This window comes from Lycorma delicatula, chromosome 3 (assembly GCF_047948215.1).
Source record: "Lycorma delicatula isolate Av1 chromosome 3, ASM4794821v1, whole genome shotgun sequence".
NCBI lineage: Eukaryota > Metazoa > Arthropoda > Insecta > Hemiptera > Fulgoridae > Lycorma > Lycorma delicatula.
Window position 1 is genome coordinate 87518484 of NC_134457.1, and position 25544 is coordinate 87544027.

Here is a 25544-nt window from a genome sequence, read left to right on the forward strand (position 1 = left end):
ATTTAAGTTTTTAAATGTAAATTACAAAACAAGTTAATGAAAATAAATTTATCCATTATTTATTCAGCAGTGAAAGTGACCAGATGAATCCGCCCCCCACAAATCCTGAACCCTTCTTGTCTGACTGAAGCTGCTTGAAGAATACCTATTCGATAAGTTCAGAAAATATTGTGAAGATGAACATAAAGATCTATGTCCTTGAATGTTTAATAAAAATAACAACAGTCGTTTGTATAATGAACAAGATCATCTGAGTCTGGTCCTGCACGTGAGATGAAAAAGAGGAAATACTTCATTTTAGGCAAAAAAAAAATTATATAATAATAACCAAATTTGATATACTACATCAGCAATTTCATTCCTGTTATTAATTATGTTAATTTTTATTTCTTAAATAAGTAAAATGAAGTTACTTTTCCATGTACAACTTTTAAGAGCTTTTCTTGAAATGTCTTATTTTTTGTATTGTAACTTCAAAAATGTATAATGTTGCCAAATTTGAAGATAAATATAAATTTGTGTCAAATTATTCACAACTTTAAGGAATAGAAACTCAAGACTGAGAAATTTCTTATGAGAATCCTTTACTCTCTCCACATTTTCTTTACCATTTCTCTCTCTATCATTTCTTGCACTCGCTTTATTTTACTATTATTCTAAAATTGGTTACTATAAAATTTTTGTTATAAAAGCTCTCTGTATGCAGGCTGCTGCTCAGCCTGTTGGAACCTAGCAAGAATTGCTTAATCTAGATTATAATTATTTTACTTGACAATATTAGAGTGAGATAGGATAAAAGTTTTGTGAAATACAAGCAATGTGAAAGCCATTTATTGTTGATTTAGTATTAGCTTATGTAGAAAACACATTTTGTGGATGTAATAGCTTTATAGCTACGTATGTATAGCAGCAATGTGTATATCATAATCACATAAAATTATTTTCTATTATTACATATAAAATTTTGCTAAAATTACACTGCTGCATGCTTCTCACCTGCGTTAAATTGTGGTTACAGTGTGAAAGTTTACTGATTTTATAGTCATTCATAATTCAAATAATATATGCCACACCATATATATAATTGAGTATCATTAAAATATAAACTAGAATTTCTTTACATAATTTAATTATTAGATAAAATTACAAATTAATTATCTTATTTTTCTACATAGTTTCTTTTAACAGAAATGCATTTTCTCCACCAGATAGATAGCTTCCTGATCCTCTTATGAAAAAAACAAGATGACTGCTCCAACTACCAATTGGACACATAATGCTTGACTGCAGCATCTTTGAATTTTCCCCTTCTAAAGCTTTTTTCAGCAAACCAAACATTTGGAAATTACACAGTGACAAATCTGGACAGAGTACGGTGGATGTTCAAGAGGTATCCAATGAATTTTAGAAAGCTTATCGTTAGTCTGGGCTGCTGTATGCAGCCATGTGTTGTAGTGGAGAAAGAGGACTTTGCCATTTAGTTACTGGCATTGTTAATTGTAATAAGCAGCCCTGATGTCACCAACAACTGCCAATAGTATAGTATGCTGCATTTATCATCCTTCGTTCTTGTTGGAAATCAATCAACAGCATATCTTAGTCCCAAAACATAGTTGCCAGAACTTTTCCAGCTGACAAGCGTTTCTTAGTCATAATCAGTGCATCCTCACCACTTTTCCACTACACCCTACTTGTTCTCTTGCTTTCCAGGTTGTAGTGGTAGATTCATGTTTTGTTGCAGATTACAGTTTGGTCCAAAAATTTCTCACCTTCTATAAAGCAATTCAAAAACCCTGCAGAGTCTTTCTGGACATTTCTCTGTGCCTCAGTCAGAAAATGTAGAACCCATCTCATTGACATTTTGCTGTATCCAGAAGTGTCTCACAACGTTGTATGCGCACTCCCAACACTTGCCCACCTCTGATGCAATTTTGGTGACTGTTAGGTGACGTTCACCTTCCACAAGGTCATGACCAGCCTGAATGTTGTCATCATTGAAGTTGGTCCACAGACAACATTTGTGACTTTTGTCTTGCACTACGTCATGGCAAGAAATCGGGTTATAATTTGTTGCACAATGGATGATGGTACCTCTTCAGACATTCTGCTACTTACTTGGCAATGTGACCTATGGGCATGGCTGGGCAGTTGTTCCCCTCCACACATCCAAACTGCCCACAGCACCCCACCACATTCACTCCTTTTCCTCAGTCCATGCAGCAAAATTCCGATTTGTATTTTAATGATCCTCATATTTACAGATGACTCCAAATTACATGGCCATCCCTTGGGAGATGATTCTATAGCCAAAAATAAAAAAATAAGTTCATGTAAACAAAGTCAGAAAATGATTTGTTAGCAAGTGTTGGCTTGAAAACATTTAGCTCTGCTTTCTGCTCCTTCTGTGTAATTAAACCATACTAAAATTCATGGAGTATAAATTTGGTGCTTCTTGATGGTTTTTGTTCTAAGAAATTGAATACAATTAGTCCCAGACCTATATCTACTTAGGTTTTACGAAAAACAGGATAAAATACAAAAAGGTTTTGTCAAAAAATACACTGTTGTAGGTTTGAAATAAAATAACTTTGTTAATTTACCAATAAACAAATGAAAATTTCTAGTTAACTTTGTAGAGAATTGAATTCTGAGAAAATTGATGTAACTAACATCTAGATGATGTCATTAGTCTATTCTATTTGTACTGGAATACAAGAAGAATTGAGACATCGTAATGTAGAAGCTGCAGTTACTGTTATGAATAATAATGATGGTATTAGACGTGCCTGGTAAGTGTGGATTTGCCGAAGTATGCAATGAACAACTGAATGGCGGTAATGTTGAGCAACTGCTTTGAAGAAATGGTTTATCAAGTATCCATTTTGATTTTAATATTTTTTAGAAAAAGCCAAAAAGTATCTGATTTCTATTTTTTTAAATCTATTTTTTATGAGTTTTTTATGTTATTGATAAGTTTTAATTTACATTTACATTAAGTTGTTCAATCATTGTTGAAAATTTTTCTGTTTAAAATTGTATTACTTTTCTGATCCAGTTCAGTTTGTACGTTTGTTTCTAATTAAAGTTGAACTTCCCAACTTTGTGTTTAATTTTAATAGATGTTATTTATATTTTCTCAGAATTGAATTGTCTTCAAAGTTAACTAGAAATTTTTATTTGTTTTTTTGATAAATTAAAGTTATTTTATTTCATATCTAAAATGTGTATTTTCCAACAAAATGTTTTTGTGTTTCACCCTGTTTTTCTTAAAAATTAAATTGATAACAGGTCTGAGACTATTCAATTTATTTGATCAAATACCATAAGGAAGCACCAAATTCGCCCCTCTATTTATATCCCAAGAATTATAGTGTGGTTGAATATCATAGGAGCAGAAAGCAGAGCTAAATGTTTCGCGAGCCAAAACTCGCTAATGAACTGTTTTCAAACGTTTATTGAATTTTTTCTTATTTTTCGAGGGATTGCTGTGTAATTTGGAATCATCTGTATACATACACCACAGAATAGATAGATACATATAAATATAAGGGTTGTTCAATAATTAAAGAGACAAATGACTGTAGAAAAAAGATTATTTATACAATAACAAAGAAAGTAATCGTACTTTCAACATAATCCCACATTTAAGCACTTCTTTTTGTGAGCTTTCTTATTGCAGTAGTAAAGAATTGTTCACTTTCTGTTAGTCATTCTTATACTGCATTTTTGATAAACATTGTTGCCAAACTCATTGTTACACAGAAAGTATTTGGAGGACCAAACATAAAAATCTAATTGTGTTACATGAGGACTGTAAGGTGGATTTGGCAATACCTTTCATCCCAGCTTTTAATTAGCTTCCAGTGTCTTTCCTGTGGTAGAGGGTAGGCATTATCATGTAGAAAAATTGTACCTTTTTAGAGAGAATGAGAACATATCTTCCTTATTGTGGGTTTCACTCCATTTTTTCTAGCATATCAAGTTAATAGTACTCACTGTTGATTGTAACATTGCTCTTCCAAATAATCGCAATAAAATGAGTCTTTATAATCAAAAAATACCGGAAGCATCACTTACTGGCTGACATGCAAGTTTTGAAATTTTCCCTGTGGGGGGCACAAACTTGGGTGTTGCATTCCATACTATGATGCTAGGATTCAGGCATAATCCTAAATCACAAGTTAAATCAAAATTTGTTAAAAAGAAGCATTGTCTTCTACTAAAAACTGTTAAGTTCCCTACAATTCAGGTGTTTTAGTGATTTTGAATCAACTGTCTCGGAGCCCACCTCAAACATGTTTTTGGGATTTCATTTTATCATGGATAATATGGACAGTGCCAATACTTGCACTACAAATTTCAGCAATTTCCCAAATTTTTATGTGCCTGTCCTCATGAATAACGTCATTAATGCAATTTTGCTTTGCTTTAGTCAAAAGTTCCATCGGTCGTCCACTATAATGAAAAATAATGACACTTGGTCTCCCCAATATAAACTGTTTGATCCAATTAATTTAGTCAATTCACTTTTTACCATACTGTTAGAACACCTGCAAGTGAATTTCAGCTGGTTTTATACCTACAGAAAATAGGAATCTTATTACACCATACTATCTATACCACCATACTATTACACTATATCTATCTATTACACCATACTATCATACCATCTTCCACAGTACATGTTTCAATTGGAGTGGAAATTTTAAGATATACAAAAGAGGTTATAATAATGAAAATTCTTTTTAAATCGATGATATTTTCTATTTCAGTGATGCCAGCTAGAACATAAAGACAGTTTCTCATCATTCTATTTACAGGTCTTTTCACTGATGTCATTTGTCACTTTAATTATTGAATGACCCTTCTGTAATTCCTCAGCACATTATTATAGCCAAGAAAAATAAAATATTATAGTAATGATACTGTATTTTTTTTTGTGAATTGTGTTTGATGCATATAGTTCTTTTGATTAGAAAATTCTTTGATAACTTTACTACAAAATCTAGGATGGTTACAATCAGATTATAAATACTTTGTTTCTTATGGATCTCTGTAGATCCTTGGTGTGATTAGTTAATAGTAGATTTGGTAGTTGGTAACAATATGATTATTACATAAAAAAATAAACGAATATTTTAAAGCTAAATCTTTATGCACAATATCTCTTATCTCATAACATAGATATTAAATCATCCTTTACTTTTTTCATTAATTGTGATTATTGTTAACATACCAATTTACAGTATAATATTTGTATAAAACATTATACAAAGTAGTTGAAAATCTGTTTGTTGTCAACAATTTTAATGATAACAATAATTAATTTATCAAGCAAAATCTCCACATTATCAATAACAAATTGATTCAGGTAAATAGGTAAATAGTGTATATAATGATAATATTTTATGATAGGTAAGGTTGTGGTGAATTTTCTACATATTTATCTTAACCAAATCATTTACTGTTTTACAATTATTTGTTTAATAACCTTCATAAAAAGTTATATATATATATATATATATATATATATATATAAATGCATTTATAATTATTTTTCTTAAGTCAATTCTTAGACCTTTATTCCTCTGTACCAGTAATTTTTATTTTTTTTTTTTTATAATCACAAACCAACTTGAACAACCCAAGTACAGAATTGCAAAGTAAATGAAATGACATTTATCTTTTTTGCTTTTTTCTTTATTCCAATAGCACTTTCGCAGAATCCCTCATCATCAGTTGTCTATAAATTATATAAAATTACATATCAAACATAACAAATACTTTTCTTTAGAATAAAAATTAAAAGATTAAAATATTAAACTATCATATATACAAAATATAAAGTCAATTAAACAAAATAAGTACGTATTTATAAATGTGACATCAATTAAAAATTAAAATTGAATTATACGAGGGTTATTTTTTTCAAGGTCTGATCAGTCACAAAATTAAAACAACTATGAAAATAAAAAATTTTTTATTTGTAATAATTACTTACATAGTTTCACTATTTCTCTACATAGTCACCACTCCGATTTAGACATTTGTCGTAGCGTGGTACCAACTTTCCACTACCCTCATCATAGAACGAAGCCACCTGTGTTTTCAGCCATGTTTCTACGCTGGTCTGTGGCAAAATGTTGTCCTCTCCTAGCCAGCATTTCATGTGAGCAAAGAGGTGAAAATCAGAGGAGCCAAGTCCGAGCTGTATAGTGGGTGATCAAACACTTCCCAATGATAACGCTGCAGGAGCTTCTTTGTTACAGCTGCAGTGTGCGGCCGGGCATTGTCATGGAGAAAGACAATGCCTGATGACAACATTCCTCTCCGCTTATTCTGAATTGCCCTTCGTAGACTTTGAAGAGTCACACAGTATGAGGCTGCAGTGATGGTAGTGCCACGTTCCATGAATTCCATCAAGAGAACTCCATCTCTGTCCCAGAACACAGTAGCCATACACTTTCTGTTGGAGAAGGTTCACTTGAACTTCTTTGGTTTACTGGGAGAATGGGAATGCATCCTATTTGGATTGTTCTTTTGTTTCTTCAGTTTTGAAATGGACCCATGACCCCCCCCCGTGTCCCCTGTGACAATTTTGTTCAAAAAATCTTCTCCTTCATTGTGGTAGCACTGGAGAAACGTTAGGGAGGCGTCCATCCTCATTGTTTTGTGATGGTCAGACAGCATCTTGGGAACCCATCTCGCACACAGTTTGCGGTACTGAAGTCTCTCACTCACAATGGTGTGTGTAGAGAGCTGACTTTGAAATTTCAGGAAACGAATCACTCAATACAGAAATTGTGAAAAGACGATTTTCTCGAATTGCCTCATCCACTCGCTCAACGAGATCATCGGTTGACACTCGCTTCCTTCCCTGACCGCCTGCATCATGAACATCTGTACGTCCTGCATTAAAGTCCCTGCACCATTGTCGCACTTTGCTGTCACTCATTGAAGTATCACCGTACACATTACTTATTCGTCAATGAATTTCAGCTGCATTACACCCCTCAGTCTGAAGAAATCAAATTACCGCATGTACTTCACACTTAGCGGGAGATGCTATTGTTGTAGACATGTTTACGTGCTAGCTGCTTGTTCAGAACGAAACGAAGTGACGCGGCGTGATTGATGATAATACTAGAGATGCTGCGCAAAGGTTCATCCAATTTTTTTGCGGTTTTTTATTTTGCGGACGATTGGACTTTGAAAAAAAATAACCCTCGTAATTAGAAAATTTATACCATGTAACCTGGCCAGCCAATGTTATATCACTGAGTGGATTTGAAATTATTTATATACATTCTGATTATCTATTTTTATCTAAAAATGTGCTGCCATCTATTGCCGCTTTTATAAGAGAGGTCATCTTCATATTTGTCTGAAAGTTGATAAAGTTAGAAATTCTTTTGTATTTATATATATAAAATCTCTCCAAAATATCCAAATTTTTACTATTAATATATATATATATATTTTATTTTATAAATTCCGCATGAATTATGTCAGTGTGATTGTTATTTTTTAAATATTTTATTATATGATATTTTTCTCGATTTAAATTTACTTTTATCATATGTATTAGTTATATTTTCAACTATATTATACATTGTCAACTTTTTGTGTACCATTTACAGATATAAGAGTTGTGGTATTATTAATTTTTTATTCTTAATTGACATCATATTTTTACTAAATATTTTCTATGTGTGATAATAATTTTAATATTTTAAACTTATAATTTTTATTCCAAAAAAATGTTATATTGTTATGTTTGATATTTAATTGTATTGGAATAAAGAAAAAAAAGGTAAGTGTCATTTCATTTACTTTGTAATTCTATGTTTGAGTTGTTCAAGTTGGTTTTTGATTATAAAAAAAAAATACAAGTGTATTTATATAGTAACATTATTTCATTAATTAAAATGTGTAAAAATTTCATTATTACAGTGTGTAACTGCTCCATTATATTATATTTTTATGTTTTGCTGCACCAACTTTGCTTTGCTTCATTATATAAATTATAACACTAATAATATCTATTGCACTGTGAATTTAAATTTATTTTACTGTATCTCATAAATCATTACTTTTCTTGTACTAGTAGTGTTATCTGCATTAATAAGATTTTAAGGCATTTTAATTAACCATCTTTATTATTGTAGAAAATTATTATTTTTTATTAGGTGACTTAAATAAAATATAAATTGAAAGCTTCTTTTGAATATCTGAAATTTAATAATTATTTTAGCTTTTATAAAGCAAAACAGCAACTAAAGAGTCATAACACTGTTTATAATCTTTAAAACTGACTTTGTAATCTCATTTTGAAGCCATTTATCTTTATCAGTGAGAGTGTCATAAAAATTGGATTCTCTTTATTTAAAGTGTGTTTTTTCCTTAATAAAGTAATGTTTGATACCTTTGTTAAAAAAAAGTTGCTTGCTTTCCAGTTATTAAGTGAATTTCTTGATTTTTACCCCATTTTTTTTAGCATAAATCAACTTTGGATACTTTGTGGCTTACATAATTTGTGATTAAAATTTTTATTTAGAACAGATTATTTTGTATTTTTTTAAAATGTTATAGAATTTCAATCCTATTTTGTGTATGAGGTTCACGAATTCAAAAAGTTTAAAAAAGAAATTATTTTTGTTCATCAGTTACATAGTCAAATAATTCATATAATCATATAAGTTTAAAAAAAACAATTTAAAAAAATTTTTTACATTCGTGTCACTTTTTTTTTACGGAAAAGCCTGTGATTGACTTGTCTAGCAAATATACATATTACATATTCAACAATATCGGTAAATAAAATAGAAAAAAAATTTTATTATCAAAAGGTTATCAAATTAAATACTTGATATTACCATTTTCTAAGGATTAAATTATTTTTATTATTGTGCAATCCTCTTAGATGTTTGAATAACAAGTGACAATCAAAATCTAGAATATTTTTTTCAATGAGTTGCAGTTTTAACATGTATTATTTTATAACAGGTTGATAATCTAAGGAGGCAGGCAGAAGAGCAGGAAACATCATTAAAAGCCCAGGAAGCAGAATTAAATGCTAGACGGCAAGAATTAGAGGGTTTGAAACAGGAAGAAACAAGACTTGAAAAACAACAAGAAGAACTGCGTCAAAGGCTTGAAAATCTTGGACAGAATTTGCAAGATTCACAATTGCAAATTAGTCAGGTAAAGAAAAGCTGTTTTTGTAATAAACATTACAGTTGCTGTTATGTATTAAGAGATCTGGATAAAAATTTTACAAATTGTGCACCATTTGAACTACTAGTAATGTAATGTGCTTTTGTAGGCTTCTATACTACACAAAATAAAATTTTTTTACAGAAATAAAAATTTTTAAAGAATTTAAAAAAAAAAAAAATGAATTCACTAATGTTGGGATTTGCAAAACAATGTACTAAGACTATGCTGCTTGATAAGTTTATATCCTAAGATAACATAAAACCAGTTACAGTAACTCAACACATCAAAAAATGTTATTAACAGCAATGAATAATTATACATTATTTATTGGTTATGAAAGAAACTATAAATAATAAATTCATAAAAAGAACATATAAAACAAACTCTTGCTTAGTGGATATTGATTCAGAACACCCATTACTAAACTACTTGAAACTCATAGAACCCTTTATTTATCTACTTGAACTTTGATATTTGCGTATCAGAATTTAACAAATCATCTTATACTAATACATATACATACTAAATACATATACTAATACAGAATTGGCCAATCCAAAATTAATTCTAGTTATAATTTTGAACATAATTTATTATTATAACAATTAACATTTTTAATAGTTCTTTATTAAATAGTCGACGGATTAGTAATATTGTAATGGATCCATTGAAGTATTTTTGCAGAGAGACCTTTAATAATAGTTTCTCATACCTGTATCTGGAATAAAACCAATTGCAAATCTCCTGAACAGTTTTCTGAACAAAGTCGCTGCACTCAAGCTCACACCGACGAATCTGAACACAAACTGCGTCTTTCGATGGTCTCTCAGTCTAACCCCCCACCACCATTCCTGAAAATTACCAGTCTATCTGAGTGCATGTGCGCACAATAACGTAATGCTTTCTGTGGGAAAAGTTTGTTCCCATTGTGAGCATGATGTCATACTATGATAAAATTTATTTTTAGCAAGAATGCGCAATAAGAATTGAATCATCAAAAAATTGTTTATTCTTATGTAATTATGCCATGATTATCCACAATCAGTCTTCTCTGAATAAATCCATTTCACCTTGCATTTTAAGATCGTCCTTCGACGTAATACAAAATTTATAAAATAAAAACTATATAATACAAATAAAGTAACAAACTTAATTAAGCCCTATGAACCTATTTTAGTCAAAATTGATAATGGTTACCTGCTTGTAGTCTTATTTTAACACCTTATTTTATGTTTTTGCATAATTTATACATTGTTATGTGGAATGTTATTGTATTTATGCACGTTTAATTTTGATGATTAATAATAAATTAAGAAAAAACCTAGTCTAAATTGGTCACATTTTGAATTACAGATTATCTATTGAATATTCAATGGTGTTCTTTCCATGATTGTGAATAGTTTTTTAGGTTCTGTAATATTCATTCTAAAAATATTTTAACTACTTAAAATATTAGAACCTATCAAAATATAAAAATTGTACAATTGAAATCCTAACAGGACAGCAAATTGGATTTTTCTAACTTCCATTTTCAAAAATGTTTCAAAGCAGTCTATCTTTTTATGAAAATGAAACCTCCATTAGTATATACTGGACTAAAAAATATATGTTATTTGAAGATGTTCATAATTTTGAGGGAACACTAACATTTATTATGGCTTTCGTAATGACAAACACCATATAACCTATTCTATTGTATTATGTTCTGAAGTAAGTCTTTAATTTACTGCTATTCCATTCAAATACCAGCTCCAGTTTTATTACATTAGAATGAAAATTTTTGTTTACCTTGTTTAAAGGTGCATATATACTGAATTTATTATTTATATTTAATCAATCAGTTGGTTCATCTTAGTACAGTCAAATAAACAGAGTTACAAAACCTAATAAGAGTAAAATTATATTACACACATTAATAACACACTGTTAATAAACTTGTAAATAATAAGGTTTATAAATTATTTTTACTCAACGAACTACGTAATTAGTATTTACTATGTTAGACAGTTGTTTTTCTTAGTAAAAATTTTAACATTGTGATGTCTTGAAATAGGCTTATTTTTTTAATTCTCTATAAAGAAAATTAATAATTCTCTGATCAGGTAGTCCTTGTTTATCATAACGTTATTCAACATTCTGTGAAGTGCTGGATAAAAAATTAATTTTTTTTTTGTACAGATTTACATAAATTTTAATAATTGTATGCATTTATAAATGGTTGTTCTTTAAAATATACTAAATTATAAATGTTGATCATCATTCACCTGTTTTCACCAGAGATCAAATTTAATTTAGTAAAATGTACATTATGAAAACTTAATACATTGTTTGATTTTAAATCTGTAACGTGTTTTTACACATTTTATATTTGTTAATACTATATACAAAATTGATGCGTTTGTGTTAGAAAAAACTGTTTATACGATGAATCATGCACTAGGCTACGTCATTCTGTATCTTCTGTAAAAATAAATGATTGAGAATGCTTTTGAATAAATAAGAAAATAAAAAATAAGAATATGAAAAAGAAATACTGTCAGTAGATTGCAGTACAGTATTCGTACTTTTGTGATGTTTGCACATGTGTAATAAGTAAGAGATATTTTGATATAAAAACAAAATTGGGCGATGAAGAAAGAACTTTACATTCAAATAAGCTTATATTTTTGTACAACATATTGTTCTACTATCTTCATAAGTTCTACTAGCAGTCTCAAAATATTTTCCCAATGGCTTAAACCAATTAATTACTTTCTTTCAGTTCAACATTTTCAAACCTCTGCAGCACAATTCATTGTTTTAAATCAAGGAGAAGGTAACAATTTCCAGGTGCAAGATCAGATCTTTTATACAGATTTTAATACTAGATTGTGGATACTGGTGTTTTTGATGGGTGGGTTTCAATTAACCACATATCTTGGGAACACTCAACTTGAGACTACAAGAGTACACTTCATTTACATTCATACACATTTCATCCTCACTCATCCTCTGAAGGAAGAACACCTTATGGTGGTTCTGGAGGCTAAACAGAAAAAAGAGAGAGAGAGAGAGAGAGGTGCAAAATCAGAGTTGTAAGATAAATGGATGTTGGAAGATTTCCACCAAAGTACTTTTATTCTTGAACCATTTTTACTTGCAGTATACAGCTGTGTTGTGTAGAAATAGAATTTCATTTGACAGATTTCCATGGTTTTACTCTAACTAGCACGCCAAAGGTTTTTAAGAGATTCACTGTATGTATCTACATCTACAATACTTAAATGATCAAGGAACTCAATAAGCAATATCCCTTTATTGTCAGAAAAACAATGGCCATAAGCTTCCTGTTTGAATGATCTTACTTAAATTTATTGGGTCTTTGAGTTAATGAATGTCATCATTTCATCAATTGTTGCTTTGTTTTCAACATTAATGTGTAATATCTAATTATTCTCCTTCATGTTGCTAGTGATGTTAAAGCTACAGAAGGACTTTTTCCTTTTGTCCATCTGTCAATTTTTTTGATACCTATCGGGTGCACAACTTTCTATAAGTCGGTTTTACTTTAAAATTGTGTCAATCTACCGAATGTGAAACGTTTGGAAATTCATTTGATGATTATGATATTGTAAATTGTCTATTGTCAAGAATTTTCTATTTGCTTTTATTTAAAAATCAGTTATGATCACAGACAAGCAACTACTGCACTTTGTCATAAACATTTGTTCTGACTTCTTGAAAACATCATTTAGAATTTCATTTTCATACTCTGTTACGTCATAAAGATTCCAAATTTCTTTGTGGATTTCAGTAACAGATTTGTTTTTTGCATTTAAGAAACAAATTATTATTTGAAACTCAAACTAGGTAAGACTATTTATTTTAGTCACTTCATTAAGGTTGTGCTCTGCAACTAACATGAGTACTATTGACATCAACAATGACTGCTGATGCAAATAACTTTGCTTCATAAGTGCTATCTGTTTCTAAAGTACCTTTATAAATCAACAGCAGAATTAAAACATCTCTTACTTATCTTAACCAACATGTTTTTTACCTATTGTTCAGTTTCCCTTTTAACTCTTAGGTACTAGTAGTAATTATAAAAAAAAACTTGACTGTTACTGAGTGTCCTTCATTAAAAAAAATGGCCGCCAAATCGTAAGATTTTGAATATATCTAATTTTTAGGGCCCAAAAACTACACGTGGGATAGTGGCAAAAATCTTAAATTTTTACAGCTCCAGCTCATGGAAAAAAGTGGTGAAAATGGCTGTTTTTACCTGTTGGCAAGAGTCTATTACTCAAGAAAATTTATTTTTAAGTATTAAAAATATTTTTTGGGCACTACAAGGTGGGTAGTTATCATCTACCAGATATAAAAATCAAAAATAGTGATGCACTGATCATTTGTTGAATTAAAATTGAGTACCCCAATTACAAAATATTTCTTTAAATTTTCAAATGCATGCCATTTAAAAAAAAAACCATTGTTTGGAGTCAAGAAATTACAGGACAAGAAATTATTACATATGTGTGTATTACATACACACACTACTTAAAATGCAGCATTAGTCATCAGTATTTTATCCTTGCTTCACAACTTGCCGTTTGTTATTTAACTTTTTCACATCATCATCACTTTGCTCTTTAGACAATAGATTCTGCTCATGAATGATTTTAATAGTGTTGCATTTTTATAAAAAAAATTACTTTAATTGATAATAATTTTTAATTCTCTAAATTTTTTGTTATATTTCTATGATAGAATGTTATTTGCTTTTAATTTCAATTTACTTGTAACCACTAAAGTAATTATATTTGGATCATCAAAAATAAACTACCAAACAAAGTGAGACAAAAATGAAGTTTATATTTTTTAATTTATGGAACTATATAACAATCTATAACATAAAACTAAACTACATTTATATACATATTTGTTATCTTTAAAAAAGTCTTTATTGAATATGCTCCAGTGTTTATTATAAACGCCATCTAAACATAAATTCAACTGTACACTTCATTTACACGATTTCTGATAATTTAATAAATTTTCTAAATTATATTTTATTCACATAAAATTATTCATTGAGGTGTTCTTTATAATTTTTGTAATTATTTTCTAAAAAAAAATGATATGGAAATTTTAATGTTGTTAGTTATTTGGTAAGTACACAAAAAAATAATAAATAAGTTTGCTGAAATATTTTGGTTAGCCTGCTCAGGGTAAAAAAAAATTAACCATTCTTTCTGTCCTTTTGCACACACTATTACCAAACTTTCTCCAACACACTCATTTAACATTTTTGGATTTTTTAAATAGAAATTGTAGGAGAGGCATGTGATCAATTAAAACATATCTAAATCTGTTGTTTTTAATAATGTTCATATACCCCTACACTGCACAATTTTTTGTTTAACATAAGCTGTCACTGAAGGTGTAAGGGAATGCTGTAGTTAAGTTAGGACTGTAAATTACATTGTATTAAAAGTCTTTTCAGCCTGTAAGATGGCACCTATTACAGCAAATTGATTTAAACAAAATAATTTTGCAAAAATCACTAGTAGGTCCTAAAGACATTTGCATAAAACCAATTTCTCATTTGACTCATTTTATCAAAACCATTTGTGAAAAATTATAATTAGATATTACTGAATTTGAAGCATATTAAAAATCTACAAGTATATTGCTTACTAGACACTTAATTGAACAAACGTTTTTTGAAAAAAACATAATTTTTTATTTTAATACAAGAATAACAGCTTATTTTTTGGTTTGTAGACATTCTAAAAAATTCGTTGGATGTGATTTATGGTACTGAAATTCAATTTTAAAATAAAATTTTTATGCACCTGAGAAAAAATTAAGAACAATAAAAAATATTTTTTTTGTATTTTGTGAAGTCTAGAGGTTTTAAAAATATTTAAATCTATTTACAAATTCTGTAATATTGTGTGAGATCTGTATATTAGATTCTATTTCTTGGAAATAGTTTAGTCTGAAATAATAAAACCCCACCAGGTTGGTATAGTGGTGAACGCGTCTTCCCAAATCAGCTGATTTGGAAGTCGAGAGTTCCAGCGTTCAAGTCCTAGAAAAGTCAGTTACATTTATACGGATTTGAATACTAGACATGGATACCGTGTTCTTTGGTGGTTGGGTTTCAATTACTAGATATCTCAGGAATGGTCAAACTGAGACTGTACAAGGCTACTTCATTTACACTCATATGTATCATCCTCATTCATCCTCTGAAGTATTATCTGAAAGATAATTACTGGAGGCAGAAGAAAGAAAGTCTGAAATAATAAAGTTTGTTATTGTTACTGATACAGGAGGAAGTACTACATCCTGAAGAGGGCTGGATTAAAATTTTACCTGTGCAAACTTGTATATCAAAAAAGATCTTTACTAATGAAAATAAGGACATTTTAAAAATTCATAGGTTCCCCACTTGTATAAATTTTATTATTAAAACAGTTTCTTACTTTGACTATTTTAACCTGTCTACTTGATATTTTTTATTAATTTTTGTTTAAATGAGTAGTTGTCAGGATGGAAATTTCAAAGAGTTATGTGTAATAAAACCCTCTTAAAATAGAAGTGTTTTTCTTTTTTTGCTGCTTTAATCTATTTATTTGAAACTGCTTATTATCTTTATCTAGCTGTGGCATTATCAACGGAAGAGTTTTCAAATTTTTTTATAGTAGTAGAGAGAGTAAACTTTTAAATATTTAAAAATTAGTTCTTATTTCAGTAATAGCTTAATTTTTTTTATTTAAAGTATTTTTTGAAATGTAATTTATACCTTTTAACATGTAATACCCAATTTTGTTTTTTTCTCTTTTTTTTAACTGCAACGCTTCATTAAATATTTTACAACACTACTATTTATCTTCACTTACAAAATTAATAAGTTAAGGTCATAAGGGGGTGAAAATATCTTTTAACATTAATCACTGGATGGATGGGAAGTAATGTAAATGCCTATAATTTCAATAAAAATTTTATGTAAGTTTGCAGATGTAAAAAGTACTACTAGAAATATTGTGTTATTCTTGGCAATAAACATAAAAACTTTTACAACTGTGAAAATCATTTTTGAGATTCATTTTTAAAATATTGCAAAAAAAATTGATTGCACTTATACAAAACAGCTTATTTTTATATACAATCTAGGATGAGTCAATGTTAAGTCGAATTAAAAATATTCTACTCTTTATTAAATTGCATACTTTAACATATATAATCTGATCTAAGCGATATATCAGATTGAGTTATTATAATGTATGATTTAAAATATATGTTTATATAATTTCTATTACAGGTTAAAGCAAAAATAACACAAGTTCAGGAACATCAGAGACAAATGAATGATGTAATTGCATTATCAGAGAATGCAATTACAAGTGGTGATTCATCCACAGTGCCTGATACATGCCTAAATTTTCAACCTGAATTTAGAGACCCTTCATATACTAAACTTGTTAATGGATATCAGGTTAAGTTTAAATTTTATTATTTGTTAATTTAATTAATCTAAATTTCAGTAATTGGTAGATTTTATAAGTAGATTTTAAGTTGTTTCTTTAGAAACAAAAAAAGTTCTGATCTTACCTTCGTGATCTTACCTTTGCATTTCAAGAGCATTATTTTAAAAATATTCTGAAAAACATCTAAATAGTTCTACAAATATTACAAAAATAAAGCAGTATATTTTTTTCACATTTTAATATTTATACTTTTGGTTACTCCTGAATAAGATTTTCTAATATAACACTATAACAGTAGCAAACATTACTTCCTTATGTGTTTGGAGTTATTAAAATTACTACAAAAGTTTATAAAATGACCTAGTGTTGTAACTTAGATTCTTTATTTTAACAGTTTAGATTAATAGAAAATGTAGACTAGAGATTTTGCTGTTTTCACTTTTTGTTTTAAATTCTTGAATCACCTAAAGTAAGATATTATATGCTTCCTTAAAATACATCACTTCAGAACATGCACCAGGCACATGATGAAGAATTTTTGGTGCTTTTTTCCTTGTAAGCATTTGAATAAACAATTATACATTTATGTTGGCTAACATGATTCGTTATTTTATTATGCAGTCTTTCTTTTTTTAACATGTATAAAAATGTTTTTACTTATACATTATTTACAGAATTTAAAAATTACTTACTCTTTACTCTAATAAAATTTAACAAAATAACAGATTGATTGTTCTGTTTAGTAGATTAAATTATGACTTTTGTGTTACAATAATCTTGACATAACATAAAGGTATCATTCATTATCTGAATACAATAAAAAAAAAAAAAAATGACATGTGGGCCATGCTAAGACCACTTCTGAATTAGCCATTGTAAATATGTTACCTTTTAAACTAAAGTTTTACTTTTGTTTATGCTTAATAAAAATAAATATTTTTATACTTAATACTGTAGTGTTATTACTAACTGAAATCATTATTTTTGCAATGTTTCAGGAAGATACATCAGTTCACAGTAATAAGGATCCATTCAGTAGCCTTAATGGCCCTACTGCTGTTAGTGGTGGAGACGCGTTTGACCATAATGATGCCTTTAGTAATGGTATGTTACTTGATTTTGTTCTTTTCTTTTGCTCTAAATTTTTTTTTTTTTTAAATATATAATCTATTTAGTTTTCATTTTTATGGTGAGATTTACATTTGATTCTTTGTAAAATATTACCTCTTGTTGCATGAATGTATCAGTTGCATAAAATTAATTGGTTGTTTTATTATTATTTAAAAAAAATTAAGATGTTTGTATCCAAGACATGATTTATTTTTTACAAGCTGAATTACCTGGTGTTTTTTTTTGGTTCCAATTGTAAACAAAATGTATTCTAAGCAAGTTGTAAAGACTGAACAATATACCACACATTATTTACCTGTATGAGATTTGTGTAAACTATAAAATTTTCTATTGAATCCTTGTTATCTTATTGGTTGATTTTAATAAATAAAAATCAGAAAGAGGATTCAATCTATCTTCTAAATTCCATACACTTAGTTCTCTCTTGCAGAACTTGTTTTAACAAACGACTCAAAATTGATGCATTAATGTGTCAGCTGCCTAAAATTAATTAGTATTTTTAATTAGCTAATAAAGTTCAGATTTAAACCTAACTGTTAACTTGATAATGAAGTAATGGGTTAAATTTATGCCTAAAAAAAATCAGTTTTAGGCATAAATTTATTTATTTATATTGGTTTCAATTTTTTAGGTTATTAAACCTAAAAATTTACTTTATAAATCAAACCTTCACATTGAAGTGTGGGTGTTTGATTTATAGTCTGTCCTAAAAAAAGGCCCCAAAGGAAAAAATTGCAACTAGACAAATCTGGGAAACATAAATGCCATCATCCTTTGGTGAATGTTCTGTATAAGCCTCATGAACATGAGACATATAGTTTATTTAACCTTTTGTTCATTATACATATTTTAATTTATTTTTTATTTATATAGCCTTGTGTTCACGAGGCTTATATAGAAGAACAGCTACAATGCTAATGAATCATTTGATGTGTGCATCTTGCTCTGTCTTGTTGGAGATTTCATAGTGAGGACCATTTAACATAAAAAAATACGATGTCAACTATTGCCCTAATCATTTTAGTTTGACTTATTTTTATACTACCACTAAATGTTAGCATGTTAGTATGTAATTAAATATAACTTACCTTACATATTCATAATTCACCTTTTCTAATCAAAGATTTTTTATTTTAAGATTTTGCAAAGAACTTTTATATATATATATATATATATATATATATCATTTCTTCAATAAATTGATATCTGATAAACCGTCCCATCTTTTAAACCACTATACACCAATTTTGTTTTGTTTTGTTGCTTAACATTATGAATATTATTATTGCATCACAAACTATTCAGCTAAAACTTATATGTGTTAACCTCCAGTACAAGTGCTTTGTTATTTTAAAATGTAAACACTCTATACATTGATAAATGTCTATATAAATACTGGAAATAAACAAGTTTAAATTTCTTTTATCTCACTATAGGCTCTTGAATATTTGTACATATTTTTAAATAAGCCTTGCGTAGCTTTATGACTGTTTATAAGTAAACACACGATGCTTTTATATATTGTTGCCATATGCTGTGCTTACAATTGTTTGCGAAGCTAGCTGGTAGATATCAGGAGGACTTGCAATCCATATTCCTCCTTTCTAAGCCAGCTGACCATGCAATTCTCCCACCACAGCGGTGCTACAGCCCCACTAGGCCTGGCTGGCCACCAAGGTAGCTGCTGGGCGCAGATACTATCTTTCCAACCAACTTGCCAGGCTTCAAGCGCCCTGGCCGGCTACCCAATCAACAGGTCCATCAGTAGGAGCCAGCTCAGCATATGGCCTCGCGGTGAGAACTGCCTCGACTACATAGGCAGAATACACTGTGGGGCTCTGGGTGCCATCATTATCATGTTGTAGTGGGGCTCAACTGCTGCTAAGGGGAAGCTCAGTCCAACTACAACAGATGAATTGTAACTTCCCAACTACAGCCAATCTGACATCATCAGAGAATGGCTTCTGAACCCAGAAGTCCTTCCCAGGGCTACTGGGAAGACTGAAAAGGATCAAATGACCCTTTTCAGGCCATTACTCCACATAACTCGAACAGTCCATTTCAGAGTTACCATAAATGTTTGAAGTGCCATGTGGCAACAAAGCAATTTGGCAACAAAATACAAGTAATAGATGCATGCTTGTGTAATAAAGATTAAGTAGTCTAATTAAAAAAAAAAAATGTATATATTACCTAGCATATGATTTATCTTTTATTTTTAGGGGTATTTTATTTTATTTTAGAATTGAAGATTTTATTGAAATGTTTGCTCTGTTTGGTAGTTTTTTTTACAATGGTATTTTATAAAGACTGTGATAGCTTGCTATATAAAAACAAAAATATCTTACGATAACTTTTCTTTGGGAATACAACTCCTGATATGTTGAATATGGTAAAGTTCTTTAAAAACGCACAGCAATGTTTATAGAGTTTATTAATATGCTTTTGTTTAGCAGTTTTCTTTAATAAAAACAAATATACATTTGTTAGATTTTGTTTTGTGATCTCTTTGAAAGGTAAAGAGATTCATTACTGTTGCAAATTTATACAAAGTTATTTTCTGTTATATTTTAAAATAAAGTTGATTTTAATTTAAGTTTGGCATTTTATCATACTTGAAATCCTATTATACCAGGATGGTTCTCCCTGAAACATTGCAACTATTATGGCTGGAAGGAGATAAAAATATACACGATATGAATAATGCATACCAAATTAATTGATGCTTGAGGAATTTTATAAAATTACTTGTATATAATTTGGATTCAGATTCATTATTTAGTTAACACAGTGACTTTATTTACTGAATTTTTAAAAGGAATATTTATAATTTTTCATCTTTAAATGATGAGATTTTCCCTTTTTAATCTTTTATATTTATTTAATTTATTTTTATATATATTTTTTTGCAGATCCCTTCAAAAGCACAACGAACCCTTCGACTGACCCTTTTGCTTCCACCGATAATTTTAACTCAGGTTTTACATCTAAAAATGCAGTGAGTATTAAAGGTTACTAAAACAACAAAATTTATTAAAGTAATCATTTGATCCACTTGTAATTAATTCCTTTCAAATTTGTTTACTCACTATCCATCCTTTTTCCTTGTCTTTCTTTGTGGATATCTTCTTCCCATCTTTTCTTTAGTATTTTCCCTTTTCATTCTAGTTTCTGAAATCAAATTTTCGCTACAACTCTCCTCTTCATTATATCTCATTGCTTTTAATCTCATATTTGTTTTTGCATTCAATGATGATTTTTAGGAATTTCATATCCTTCACTTTAATTCCACTACTTGTTTTAGAATTTAATATCGACTATTAATACCATATATAAATATTGGTGCATAGCATATCTTGCATATGTGGTCTTTTTATTTTTAACTTTTGTATTTGTTTTATATCATATTTATTTAAACGTAAGATGTGGTAATCTGCTGTACTGTTTTACACATTTCCTCAGCCAATTCTCTATTTTCTGAGAATGATATATACTAATATTTAAGAAAAATTTTGGATTGATAACATAATTTATCTCTTAATTTATTTTCATTCTTTCTTGTTGATACTTATCTTTAGCATATATTATTATTTTGCTTATTTTATTATCACTTATTTTTAAGCCATTTTCCTCAACCTTTTCACCTTTTCAATTTATATCACACTTTTTTCATTTCAACCATTTGAAACATGAAAAACATATTGTCACTCTAGAAATATATTACTTTTCAGTTATTTCTAATTATTTGTGCCTTAATCCTTTATTTGTTCTTTTTTATCACTATTCTTATTTATAATGATCATTAATTATTATTCTTTTTGTTACTATAATTTGCAATCATAATCATGCAATACAGCGTATTCAAAATTAATAAAAATTCTAACATAGTAATAAAATCATTGTATAATTTGTCATTTGTATAACTTGAAGATTGTGAGATAATAGAATGTTTCTGTTTATAATGATTTGTTGATTGACATGTGTAGAATGTCAATCTTTGGTTCAATTTGTCATGGACTTGAAGCATACCTGTTGTTGATATAAAGTACGTCAGCTGCCTAACCAATTAAGCAGCATTGATGAGATTCAAAGTGATGTTAAAGTTAACAATCTGTGTATATCCTGGTGTATTTAATTTAAATAGAATTTTTTCTCATCACTGTAACATATTTAATGATTTATTTTTTTCCAGGATAACTTTTCATCTGATCCTTTCAATTCGTTTGGCAGTACCTCAGGTAATTAATTATATATTCTGTTAAGCTATATATGAATGTGCATACATGTTGATTTAAATATTCTAATTATAAAACTACCAAACTGTAAAAAAAACACACCTTATTCTTTAATTTAACTATAATTTTTTCACAGTGTATTTCTTATATGGTCTTTCTCATTATTAAGTGTATTGTTGGCCATGGATATAGTTAGTTTCTTTGAATGTTATGATATTATTTCTTTTTTTCTTCTTTCCAATCGTCAATTCTCATTTATTTTTTATTTTAATATATAAAAAAAAAAAAAAGAATAAAATTTATTAATTTGAATTAATTAAAAGTGATTTCATTAATTATCATTAAAACGATAACTGAATCATTCTCATTTCACATGTATAATGTTAATTAAAATTAGAACCTTTTTAATAATTATTATTTGTTGATGTTTTAGTTATATAGGGGGACATCTGATATAAGCAAAATATAGATTATCCTTAAAATATGATAAGGACTTTGGGAATAGATTCCTTACATTAAAAAAATAAGTTCCCTATAATCATATTCCCAGAAAGCTTAGTTTTCTTTTTATTAGCCAATAAATGTTTTTGTAATATAAATTAATATTTCATGAACAGATTGAGATATTTTAATAAAAGCATTATATATGTTTAACAGTGAAAAAAATAAATATGAAAATGTTTAATTTGCAAATTTAAAAATGGTAACATTAATTTTTAAATTATTAATATGTATTGTCAGTATAAACATACATAGTGGCATTTATTTAATACTGATTTTAAACAGCAGAATTATAGAAATTGTTGGAGTAAGTCAGTTTGAATTGCAAGCCAACCTTAGTTTCTGATCGTGTGATTGATTATAGGAGCTATTTTTTTCTGATTTTGATGGAAGTAATGCACTCTCAAAATTTTTCCACATTCTGTAGAGATCCTGTAGACATCCTGTATAACTAAAATACCCACATTCAGCATACTTTATAGTACAAAAAGATTGATAAAAAGTAGTGATGTTGTCAGAAACTAATTAGAATGCCGCCTATTGCTCACAAAATAGTGTAAAATGTACAAATCATTTAATTTATGCATGTGATTAACTTAGAATGATAATATTACGTTGGAAGTACTGTTATATTACAACAGTGAAAATTAAATTAAAACAAATTAGTAGAATCAAATCAACTAATTATTGTTAATAGTACTACTATAATATTACCATACTCAGTATAATGTCTGAAATTCAGTAGTTATTAAATTTAATTACTTCAGTTAAGTAATTTTTTATTAGTAATAAAGATAAAATCTGGCTAAATCTGGCTAAATGTTTTATCATTAATTTTTTGTAATTACTTTCTTGTTTGTTGAACAATATTCAAAAGTAAGGTGACATATTTTTTATAATAAGGATTTATCATTTTAGTTAATAAAATCTCTGTTAAAACTAATGATTACCAAGTTATGAAATATTAAAAAGTTGACTTGCCCACTATTTAGAAATTAATTTAATAGATAGAATCTGATAATAAACAGCCAGATACAATTTTTTGTTAAATATTTGTTTGTCTTTTGTCAACCATGCTGCAGTTCTTAAATATTTCTGTTAACAAATGAAATAATTTTGATTCTATATATTTCTTAATGTTGCTAATTTCTTTTATGATCCCATAGTATCACTTTAGTTAGCCAGTTATCCAAATCTCTTTGATGGTACTTTTTGGGCATTGCAGTCCTCCCAATAATTTTTCATATGTACCAATATTTGTGCCCTTTCTAGTGTTGAAAATGTTCGTGTTGTGAGTTTTTTCTTGTGAGTGTGAAGCAAGTGTTTTTGTTCTTGATTAATTTTATCTTATCTGTGGTGTCTTCTGGTGCAAGGCCAATTTCCTTCAGTTCCTCTGTTACTTCTCAGATTCATCTGCATCCTGTCTTGGTGTTTTTCGAGTCAAGATTGTACAGTACTAGTTGTTTCAGATCTTGAATCTTGCATCTTCATGATATGTCCAGAGCATGATATCAGTGAGGGGTTCTAACTCTTTGTACAAGACTATGTTGGGCATAATCCATCACTGCCCACCTTTCTGGTACTTTTTTATTGATGTAGGTTTTCCAGTTCTTCTTTTGTCTTTCTAGAGTCTGTCTGACTTTGATTGTTCATTCAGATGGAAGATTGTTTCTGCGGCATTAGTGGTTTCTGGTTTTATAACTGCGTTGTAGTATCTTATTTTTGTGTTTATTGACAGGCAATTTTTATTGTAAATGTACAAAGTTAATTTTTGAGCTTTAGCTAGTTTGTTACTTCTTATTTGGATGAAGATTTTTTTTTGTTTAGGTTGTTTATTATTTCTCAGATATTTAAATTAGATTACTATTTTGATTTTATTACTGTTTATGTTTACTTCTTTTAATCATGTTGGTTTTTGGGGTGTAATTTCTGTTTTGAATGATATCTTGAGGCCAATTTTATTTGCAATGTTTTAAAGTTCTAATTATCTTATTTATAAATAATATTTCATTTTCTAAATTTAAAAAATATGATAGATTGTTACTGTAGCAGTTTTGTTGTTTTACAACTGGATTGCATGTGCTAATAAGAGATGATAATCTTGTTTTTTTTCTGAAATTTAACTTAATCATGTTTTTCTTTAAGATTTAGCTTAGTATACAAGTTCTATCAACTTATTTATTTTTTTCTACTTTATTCTTATTTTCCTTTATTTACAGGAAAAACTGATCCATTTGATCCATTCGGAGATGGTGGAGACAGAATTGGTGCTAAGACTCCAGATGATGTGAGTAGTTTAAACTACTAATTACACTGGGAGAACAAAAAAGAATTTTTTTTGTCTCTGGAAGAAAAACATGTAATTTTGATAGTATTTTTTTCTCCTGAATTGAGATACGATGTTGGTTTTTTCCACAAAAAAATATCACACAAGGTTTCCAAGAGACGGGCATTTATAATTTCAAACATTTTAATACTTTCTGCATTGTTAACTACACAATATTTAAACATTTGACTCTTCTAGAAAGTAAGAATTGACGATTTTCTGCTATATTTTCAACAGTAATCAGCCAGCATATTAGGATTCCATTTCCCTTAATACCTTTTTACGTAGCTGAAATCTCCTGATGACAGTGTTCCCCCGTGCTCATCCCACACTGCCAAGATTTTCCAGGAAGAAATCTAGGTGCGAGTGCAGGAAGTGTACTTTTAAGGACATATTACAACTCAAATTTTTATAAGATCATTGACAATATCTCGGTAATTTTCTGCCTTCTGATTTTCCAAAAAACTCTGAGTAACATTTTTGAATGATTGCCAAGCTGCTTTCTCCAATGAATTCAATAGTTCCTCAAACTTTTCATCATGCATCAGTGATCGTATTTGTGGACACATAAATATTCCTTCTTTAATTTTTGCATCGCTAATTTTAGGAAACTTCTGTTTTAAATACATGAAATCACCAGTATTTGTTCATGGC

The 25544-nt window shown here is 28.7% G+C and overlaps 1 protein-coding gene across 3 annotated transcripts in view; it reads left to right on the forward strand.

Annotated features, from left to right (window-relative positions):
- Eps-15 (Epidermal growth factor receptor pathway substrate 15) overlaps positions 1–25544 on the forward strand; it is a 190279-nt gene that overhangs the window by 140936 nt on the left and 23799 nt on the right. For all 3 annotated transcript variants that reach the window (XM_075360152.1, XM_075360150.1, XM_075360151.1), the window contains 6 exons: positions 9007–9204; positions 16532–16705; positions 17696–17801; positions 20741–20826; positions 22021–22066; positions 24784–24851. In XM_075360152.1, coding sequence (XP_075216267.1) covers positions 9007–9204; positions 16532–16705; positions 17696–17801; positions 20741–20826; positions 22021–22066; positions 24784–24851 — 678 coding nt within the window. The remainder of the gene's footprint in view (positions 1–9006; positions 9205–16531; positions 16706–17695; positions 17802–20740; positions 20827–22020; positions 22067–24783; positions 24852–25544) is intronic.